The 9,970-nt window shown below is 37.5% G+C and overlaps 1 protein-coding gene across 1 annotated transcript; it reads right to left on the bottom strand.

The window, feature by feature from the left end:
- Nucleotides 1–1,973: 1,973 nt before the first annotated feature.
- Nucleotides 1,974–5,823, bottom strand: LOC146145224 (uncharacterized). Its single transcript, XM_083389864.1, has 5 exons — nucleotides 5,648–5,823; nucleotides 5,223–5,335; nucleotides 4,664–4,772; nucleotides 4,240–4,309; nucleotides 1,974–3,264 (listed from the first exon to the last, which is right to left on the bottom strand). The coding sequence occupies exons 1-5, from the start codon at nucleotides 5,759–5,761 to the stop codon at nucleotides 3,182–3,184; spliced, it is 489 nt and encodes a 162-aa protein (XP_083245990.1). The 5' UTR covers nucleotides 5,762–5,823; the 3' UTR covers nucleotides 1,974–3,181.
- Between the last annotated feature and the right edge of the window lie 4,147 nt (nucleotides 5,824–9,970).

The following is a 9,970-nucleotide window of genomic DNA, read 5'->3' as shown; positions in this document are numbered from 1 at the left end:
CATCCTTTAACTAGATTGACGAAAATAGTATATCGCTCTCATGAAAATACAACCAAGAAAATTTGTATTATTTGTCTCCCTTAGCGGAAAAGGTTCTCCTGATATATACGATATTTGTATTTGTTTGGGTATACGACTGTCGGTCTCTTTGACAGGCATTTTGTTCATTGCAAGAGACAAGATGACAGCGCAAGCGAGCTTCAGTTTTGCGACAGTCCTGGCCTGGACAACATAGACCTACGGCCCACTATGCAATACCATTGTTCGGTTTACTTCAGTACATCTGTTTTACATGATTGGCATGAAACAACAAAGCGCATTGTTAATTCAAGGGTATTAAAGTTGAAGTGACTGTAAGGTGTGAGCGTACAACAATTTCAATTCAGGGGTGAGTACACTTTTCAGCTCGCTAGTCGCATTCCAAATTAAGCAGATCGATTAAAAGTTGCATGAGAAAGATTAACGAGTGGAGAATGTTTGTCACGGCACACTGCGCGGATAAGTCCATTGTGTGGGCTAAACAACACAGTAAGTTTGTAAAGTTAACCAGGCCATGCCACCCATATTTATATAAAAAAAATACTTTTACTATGTAACTTTACTATATAAAATAAATACTATCTTTTTCACTTATTTTCATTTTTTATATGTATTTATATGATTTAAGCCTTAAGAAAATCTATTTAACCCAAAAGCGCTATATGAATGCTGTGGTATGTTGCAGCATGTGACTCAAAGTGCAACTGTTCTGGATGCGGGAAATATGCGAATCTTTTTTTTCATCCTTTTAAATAAAATGTCTTGGTAATTTTACGCACTGCTTACTTTATCCAGCATTTTTTTTATTCGAAACTACTATGCTTTAGGATTTTGTAATAACCAGGCTGACGTTTGTACTGACTGTAAAGGTAATATCAGTAAGTTTGTTGCAGTATGCTTTAGGATTATCTTTGCGTTGTACCTTTAATTTAGCTGTTGAGTGACAAACCTGCACTGACGGCAAAATCTGTTGTCTGAAAAGATGTAATGTTACCTTTATCACCAAAATTCGAATATACAAAAAGTTTTTTAAAGTGAACCAATTACCAGGAACTATACCAGAAATACAAACATATAACAATGTTTTTTAAACTTTACACTAAACTGGAAAGGGGAATTAACTACACGCACGAAATCCATAAAATATCATTTTAAATATACTATTGGCATTTTGTGATTGTAGTCTTTGGGAGCTGTTTCAAAAAATGAATTAAGCTAAAAAGTACAAATTACCAATGTCAGTTTTTATTTTCCAAATGCTATTAAAGGACTTCTCTTCTCTTATCAGCTTTTACAAGGAGTTCAATTTACAGGACTTCAACTGGTTTCTGAAATCTTTTCAAAAAACCCATGAATATATGGAATTTTTTTTTACAAAACCGCAAAAGCAGAAAATATTATAAAGGAAATGTACTATACGTAAAATTTTTGGCGCTTTCTGTGCGTTTTGTCATAAATCGCCCCTTTTTCTCTTGGCTGCCGAGGATATTTGCTGATGTTGTCTATTGTTTGTAGACATGTGTTTCGAAGTGGGAAAAGGTTGCGGAGCACTGCCCTATAGCGAACTGTTGATTTTGATATCAAGCCGGGCGACTGACGAGGATTGTTTAACACTTTACCCAGTGTATAGCCCTGTACGTAATTTATTTTCAGTTATACGTTCAATGCTGGTAATCATTTTTAAACCATCGGTCAAGGAGTGTGTTTTTAATTTAAAACAAAAATGAATATGACATCACAAAAGTGGCCATCCGTCCCTGATGTCTTATTTCAGCTCGGATATTTCGTTAAACACAACACGTCGGATATTTCGTTAAACACAACATAATATAACCTTTTTTGGAGAAGACATATTATTAAGCGTTCAAGTGTTTTGCCTTCTAAAAAATCTGTAAACTAAAAAAAATCCTTCAGTCATCAAAAAGACCAAGTGGTCAATACAAGCATAAATTTTTAATTTACAAAAGGACATTATTAGCATGGCGCGCATAATATAAGCGTAAATCAAATGGCATGCACTTTAAATCGTGTATAATACTGAGAAAAACACGAAAACTCGTCGATGGAAGTTGCGAATCACGACTTAAATATGCATATGGCCACCAACAAACGTCGAATAGCATTCGTTTGATCTTTGTGTATGGAATTCAAGATGCATATAGAAGTTTGCCGTTCACTAAAGTAATAAAATAAATCAACGATAAAACATCATTACCATTTCGTAGGTGTGTCTGAAAGAAAATTTGCGTAAACGGGACATTATTTATGCTGGTTATAAGGCATATCCCTGCCAAACGTTTCATGAGGTTCAAATGTTTAAAGGGTGCTCTACTCAATGCTTGTAAGCTGACCAGGTGAATAAACCACCAAACAGCCGTAGGCTACGAGCATAACCGAAGTAAACCAAGATACCGTGCTGGAGGCGTGCAACAAAGCAAATTCTGCTTTAGTTAACGGACCAGGGCGTAATACTGTTCTTAAACCGTTACGGTGTTAACTTTGTTTTTCGATTTTGCTAAAGCCGAGCTTTGTCTTGTAAAAGGCACAATGATCTTACTGACAAACACACAATAAAGCACAAACACGACGATTAGACAGCCATAAGGCAACAGAAAATTACCCGATGGGTAGAGGAATGAAACTTTGGGGGCCGGGGGTCATCAAAGGCACCGTGGGTGCTATTGGACCGACATCTACAAACCACAACACACAACACTGCGACACAAAGCGTGAATATATGCATACATGATCATAAATATTTACAAAAAAGGCTCGCTCGTTAAAAGATCAGTGCAGTTTATAAATTGCAAATTTATCAAATTAGATACCGTAGTTCTTGTCGTCAATTTTATGACAATGCAAAGAGTGCTTTAAAGTTTAAACGAAATACTGTCCATTGGGTTACAACAATTTATAAGAGTGGCAAACGATTATTCACGGAAGACTGCATTTTGAAAAGACTTGCAAAGTGCACGTTATGAATTTTACCCAAAAGAAAAAAGGCATATAATAAAAAAATACACTGAGTCGGTATTGCTACGACTTTGGGGCAAATGGACATGCCTGCTTTAGTACTTTTAGTCTAAATAGCATTCGGTCGTGTTGAACGTCTGTCATGGGTGCTTGAAAAATTGTTTAAGGCTTAGATTTCATTTAGATCCGCCATCACATTATCTAATTCTTTCTTTTTTTCTTCATACTTCTTGTCTGATTCTTCGAGTGAGCCTGTAAAGTAAGCAAGATATAACCGGTTGGTAAGGCATTCCGTTTATATCGTAATTAATGTGAAACCATTGACCAAAATATATCTAAATATTTTATGGTTACTGGTGAAATATCGTTATTACAGGAACACACAAACAAACTGAACAACATTTAAGGCGGAATTATGAATACCAGAGAATGGAGACCAACGACAGAAATAACCCCGACAGAATGAAACCTAAAAACTTAATGGAATAAATCCTAAAGCTATCGGAATAAGACTTAAGTAACACCAAAACTGTAGGGTGAGTATTGGGCGATTGGTGGCCATCGGTCTTGAAACGTTTATACGGCGTCCCAATCTTGGGCGCCGCAGTATTGGCACCGGGCTGTTTTGCTTTTGTTTGGTGTTAGGGGTGGGTAATGGGTGGGGTTTGAATTTGGGCTAGGGTTGAAATGAATAGGGGACTTTGTGATAAATTAGGGTGGGGTTTGGTGTTAGGTAAAAGTTTTTTTTTTAGATCTTCCATTGTCGGTTTATATTATTCAAATGTGTTTTATCCGACTATTATATTATTCAAAACATGTTTTGTCCGACTATTATATCCTATTATAATATATAGTCGGACAAAACTATAGCATATAATAGTCAATTTTGGTCTTCCGAACTGAGTTTTACTCCGACGATGGTGTTTTTCTAATTTCGGTCTTATTATTGAGTTCGTTTTATATAAGTTAAAAAAAAATATTTTTTTGGTTAGAAAAAGGGAGTTATTTCCCCTGTAAAGAGCGACAAATCAACAAATGCTGTTCGCCACCGGCGTATTTATTCTCCGTTGAAACTTACAAAAGAATTGCGTGATGCACTTCGTGTTAAAGCTCAACAGCAAACAAGAACAACGTAAAAATAAACCATTGAATAAAATTTAACTGGTGGAATTAACTACGGCGTTAAAGTTGCTTTAACGTATGTTATAACTGATTACTGGGACTTACATTCTAGTGATTCGACCTTAGCACATAGAACTTTCACCTCTCTGGCTGCTTCCTCATATTTTTGTTCGACCTAAAAAGGCAAAAAACTATTGATAAAAAAATGTTTTTATACCATACGGTGCACAACGAAAATTATTGTTGTTTTTTAAATAGTTTTAAGACAGAATAGCTAAACTGCTGAAGTGTTGTTATTTACATCACGGTGGAGCGTGATGTAAATAACAACACTTCAGCAGTTTGTTATTTACATCACGGGGGGGGGCTGTTGTCTAAATGTTTAACTTCAGCAAAAAAATTATAAAGCGAAATCTAAATGCACAAAAACATATAAAGTATATTACAATAAATTAACCAAAATTAGGAATTTATAGTACTAAACCCTAGCATTTTATTTTAGGCCCTAACGATATTTATAAAAATGCACCTCAATCGATGTTTTTTTGTATCTTTCAAAGCCCTCCTGAGCAATTTCCAAATCGCGTTCTAGAGTTTCCACCTGGTTCTTGGTGTAGGCTGTCGTGTCGGAGTAATCGCTAAACAGAATTATTTAAAAGTAAAAAACGAGATAATTCACATCAGGTTTTATTTTAGAATTAAACTAATATAGTAGAAATAATAAGACCACTGCATTACAGCAACCAAATGTTGTACGTTTAATCGCCATAACTTTTTCAGGGAATTGTGCCCTCGCTATTAACTTGTTGACCCCAAAACAATATATTCGTAAATTCTTTGCAATAACGTGAGTGAAAAGTGTTACTTGGATGACAGTTAAACACTTACTTTGTATACGCGTGTGAACGAAATACACCTTGAGAAAAATGTGTGAAAATAAGTGTTACATTCCGATCTTATAAAAGGTAGATTAATTGCACAATGTTGAAAACTTACATTTATAGCGCCGCACTCACAAATGTTTTTAAAAACAACGTAGGCTTGGCATTTTTGAGGTAAAAGACTTCAAAAAACATAAAAACCCTTACGTTTCCAGTGAGGCCTTTGTCTTCTCGGCTGTTATCAATCGTTCTTCAACGCAATCGAGATCCTCTGTTGTCTTGTTCAGTTTGTATTCAAGGCTTTTGTTTTTTTGTTCAAACTGACAGAAAAAGCAAAGCAGAGAGTTGTCAGACACATGGTCATTTTGCCTTACATAAACTATTGGCCGCTTGTCAGTAAAATTTTTTTTAGTAGTGACATATGTAATACGTTTCGACTACTTATTGTGACTCGTGGATACTTACAATCCCTCGTGACGGTTCCTTAGGAAATAAGGCATTAACAATTTTTGTGTTATAGCAAAATGTTAAACGGTTCTGTTCGTAGTGTTTTGAAAATAAAAATTCATCACGTGCGTCGTATAACAACCACAATTAACTTAACAAATATTTTCTTGCGTATAGTAACTTACATCGTCCCGTTCTTGCTTTTGTATTTCTAGTTCTTTTAAAAGTTCAGCAATCCTTTCCTCCTTTTCATCGACTTGGTTTCTCAGGTCAGCAACCTTCTTCCTTACGGTTTCCATTTTAGGGTTTGGATATTTGATTGACAGGTGAAACGTTAAAGGCTCCTAATTCGCTCTTTGTATAAATAAACTTTGATAAGGTTAAGGATAAATGTCTATTACGTTTAAACAGTATACATAAATTCTCAAATCTCTTGTACCATTTATTTCCTGGGATTACTCTTTGGCAACCACTATTCACTGTCTCGATGTGACCACTGGCCTTTTAAAATTTTCCGTTTTAACCAAATCGCGATGCAAGTGGCGAACTGAAATTGCGGAGCACCACAAAGAGGTCTCGGCCTTTTGTCAAGCGCCGCAAAAGACAATTGCCGAACTGACATTTCGCGAACGGCTTCTTCGCGCCGCGTTTAGAAGCGCATAGCTTCGAGGCACATTGCGCGGTCGGCGCTCCCGGGCTAATGACGGCCACTTACCGCTTAATTTTGACCTGCATTCCGGCGAGAACGTGAGATTGGAAGAAACAGCCCTGCTTTCACGGAAGGTTTCACATGCGTCACGTTTATCGCCATTGACCCCTGTTTGACTTGACCACCTATGCGGGCCCAGCAAAGCCGCTTATTTGACACTCTGTTGACAAATTTGGCCGATACGATATTGAATAAAAGTAATATCAAATCCACAACGCCCGTATTTGCTTAAAACACGCTTCTGATAGTCGACCACTAAGTTTTATAGACCTTCTAACCGCAGAACTGCAAGTGTATCGCTACATTTTAGACTTTTTATTAGCCGACATTTCATCGTGTTTTACTATGGGCTATTAGAAACATTTTGTAGAGCGCAAGGCAAACCCTACAAGGGCCTACATTGACGGATAACACAATGCCTCTTTGTTTGTCTTCTATCTTGTCTGCAACGCCCATGAGCTCGTAAACTAAGTGCTGCGAGATCAACGCTGTTGTATAAAAAGCAGGGCAAAGTGCCGCACATGAGCTCATTGCTTTGCTTCTAAAATGCTGTATTGCGAGTGGTCAAGAATTTGTTAGTTTATTTTACACAAATTAGGTACGTCTATATGGTTCTTTGGCGTTCTATCCAAACCTGTACTATTATTTAGGCATACAAGGAAAAAAACTTTCGCTTAATACCTAATTACCATTTGCCCGAAACAAAGTAGTTGAAGTTAACACCATTGGGTATTAACCACTTTAAAACAAGTTTACAATATATATCTTAAAAATCAGTAAACATCTATATCTTAAAAATCAATCAACACGTTTTAATCAGCTTGAATCTGCTTTGCTTTGTTAGTCTGAAGCCCCTCAAGATCTCTACGACTGACTTAAAGTTATTCTTTCTAACGCTGCTCTCAAACCAAAAAACATTTTAGCAGAACGTTTATCAAACATCAAAGTTACTATCAGCACAATTTGTCGTTAAGCTTCAAACATGACCTACGTATGGATTTAAATATATTATTTACGCGCCTTTACTACTCCCGCAACTATTTATCGCAATGAGTCAAAGCAGCGGCACAGGGACGAGTCCACTTCAACTGGCGTCGACTTTCAAAAGTGCCACGCCTATATTTGCCGAAGCAATAAAAGTCTCCGGCGTAGTGATGGGAAAACAAACATAACGCCGCCGATTAAAGCACGAAAATGGGCCAGCTATCTATTTGTTTGCTGCCCATGTACCACCTTAGTGTAACAACAACTTGCAGCGGACATGGCGATCCTTGTAGCACAGTGAAATAGCGTTACGCCGGGTCAAGTGTGGCGAGGAACGCAGTTAAGAGCTAATGCAAATAGCTGAAGACATTCTTGCGCCATTGGAATGCCAAAACACTAAGACCGGCGACTAATCAGACCTCGCGAGTAAACAAGATATGTAGGTCGCAAATAAAAACAGAAAGCACGACTTTTAACGGTTTTGTGTCACAACGCAAATAGATGCTAAAACAAATCGTAACCCATATTTAAAAACAAAATCCAACCCTTATTTTAAAACCAATGGTTCTCAACCTTTCATGAGTCGTGGCCCTTTCAAGAAGCTTTCATCACTTTGTGGCTCCATTTATCGCGTTTTGGAAATACTATTCACGAAACGTCACTAGGTGGCCACTAAAGTTATAAGAAAAGAACATATTTGAGTCTGTATGACTAAACCTAAAACAATACATGCCTTTTCCCCCGCAAGACCGCTCCATGCAGGGCGAGCGCATAGGATAACAAAATATTTAGCTAGTTCAAGCATTAAAAAGGATTTAGGCCGTGATGCTATGTGTTTCTACAGCAGATTATAGTAAGAAACACAACCTTTTAATTCGGGATACAGTTGTAATACTATTCAAAACAAAAATCCAGTCTTTTTCGTTAAAAATTAAAAACAATGTTTGGCTGATTAGCCTATATTTTTCCCATCGCATATACAGCTACTACCTTGTATACCAATAAATTGACCGCGCTCTGTTGTATAGAAAGGTAAAGCTCACGAACGCAACGATTTGACGCCTGATTGCTTTCGGTAGAAATCTAATTGTGCCAATGCGGAGGTAAAACCAAACAAAGTTTCCGCTTTGTAAAAAGAAGGTTGAGAACGGAACCTACGCGCATCCGTGCTGTAAATCATTCATACACAACTTCTTCCTTAGGAACAGAATATTATTGGTAAACTTTAGAATGGTATTAAACCACATATCATATGGAAATATTAACTGTAACATGCTGATTTTCCGACATTTGGACTAAAATTTTGCTCTGAATAAGAATTCAACAATTTATGTTGAAAAAGTATCTTCGTTTTAATTTAAGGCAGGTTCACATAATTGCACAAAATCGCCCAACTATTGAGGCCTGCATAGTCGGCAATACTGATACAATAAATGGGTTTCGCAACTCTTACCAACTCTTCCCACGATCTACGCTAAAAAATAGGCGTAGGCAGCCGTAGCATGCGTTTTTGCGATCTCAACGTTTTTTAGAGCACGCGATACGGCAAGTTAGTCTTCTTTAAAGTCGCGTAGGCCGTCTTGTAAGATTTGAAACTAACAAGCAGAGCAACTTCCTTCTATCCTCAAACACAATTCTTAACGCACCTGAATAGCAGGACAGCTACCTTCCTCGGGCAGCCTTGGCATTGCAAAGCGCCGGGATAACGCCATTCAGGCATACATGAGACAGGGCAAGGTTGCGCCCCGATCTTCAGTCTTATAAACCACCCGTGACGTCAGCGGCAGTAAAAGCACTCTCGATCGGTGAGCCGCACCAAATAAGGACTTGGCCGAATTCTTTAGCGTCTGCGGCTCGCCGGTTACAGGCTTTAAGCGAGCGAGCCAAGCACCAAGCTGAAGCGAGCTGTTTCCGCCAAAAAGCATCTTATCGACTGTTTTCGACTCGTTTCCTACTTGCTGCACCCAAATCTGGCCTTTTCTGTCGTTTTTATCCGTTTCGACCGCGGCCGGCACACAAGGTTAAATTTCTACAGTTACCCAAGGACGCTGTGTTATTACAGTGGTCACATTTCTGAATTTGACTCGTAGGTATTCTGAATTGGGTTGTGACAACGGAAATAGTACGATGACGTAACGCGTAGTTTGACCAAAGTTGACAGTATGAATATTGATGTCACAAATACACAACTTTAACGCGCAAAATTATTTTAGGAAAAGTTTAAAATTATGAGTCACATTTACAAAAATCAAAACGAAAATCATACGAGACAAAATTATTCGAAAAATACCTCATTTCTGATTTGCTGGATTACATTTTTTTCTTGGCCATTCACGGTGCTTTCAGTATGGTTTTGCCTGACCAAGCGGGGTTTACGACTGTTTGTTTAACTTATGTTTGGTTAACGTGGACTAACGACGTTTGGAATGGAATGCCTAGTTTATGGCCTATAATGTACACATCAACGCTTTACGAAAAAAAGAGCCCGTGGCTGGGTAATAAGGAAGAAAATTAAAGCTCAATAAATGCTATGATTTGGCAGGTTATTTGAGGTAGGGAGATTACATATTAGGATTGCCATACGTAGGACTTTCCCTAAAATGTCAGGGAGAAACGCTAATTTGTATTAAAAAATTGTCACCATAAATGAAACTGAAACAATAATCAGTTCTAAACAATGTGGAAAATTGTATTTTGATTTATTGTACTCAAATAATACACAAAGAGTTGTATCTATTCTAAAGGCTTACCAATAATGGCAAATATCAAATTCCAAAATATTTGCAAATATCTCTATAGTGATTGGGTTTTCGCC

This window comes from Ascidiella aspersa, chromosome 5 (assembly GCF_963924565.1).
Source record: "Ascidiella aspersa chromosome 5, kaAscAspe10.2, whole genome shotgun sequence".
In the NCBI taxonomy this organism is placed as follows: Eukaryota; Metazoa; Chordata; class Ascidiacea; order Phlebobranchia; family Ascidiidae; genus Ascidiella; species Ascidiella aspersa.
Note: the sequence above shows the minus strand (reverse complement) of the source record. Positions and strands in the feature narration are given on the sequence as shown.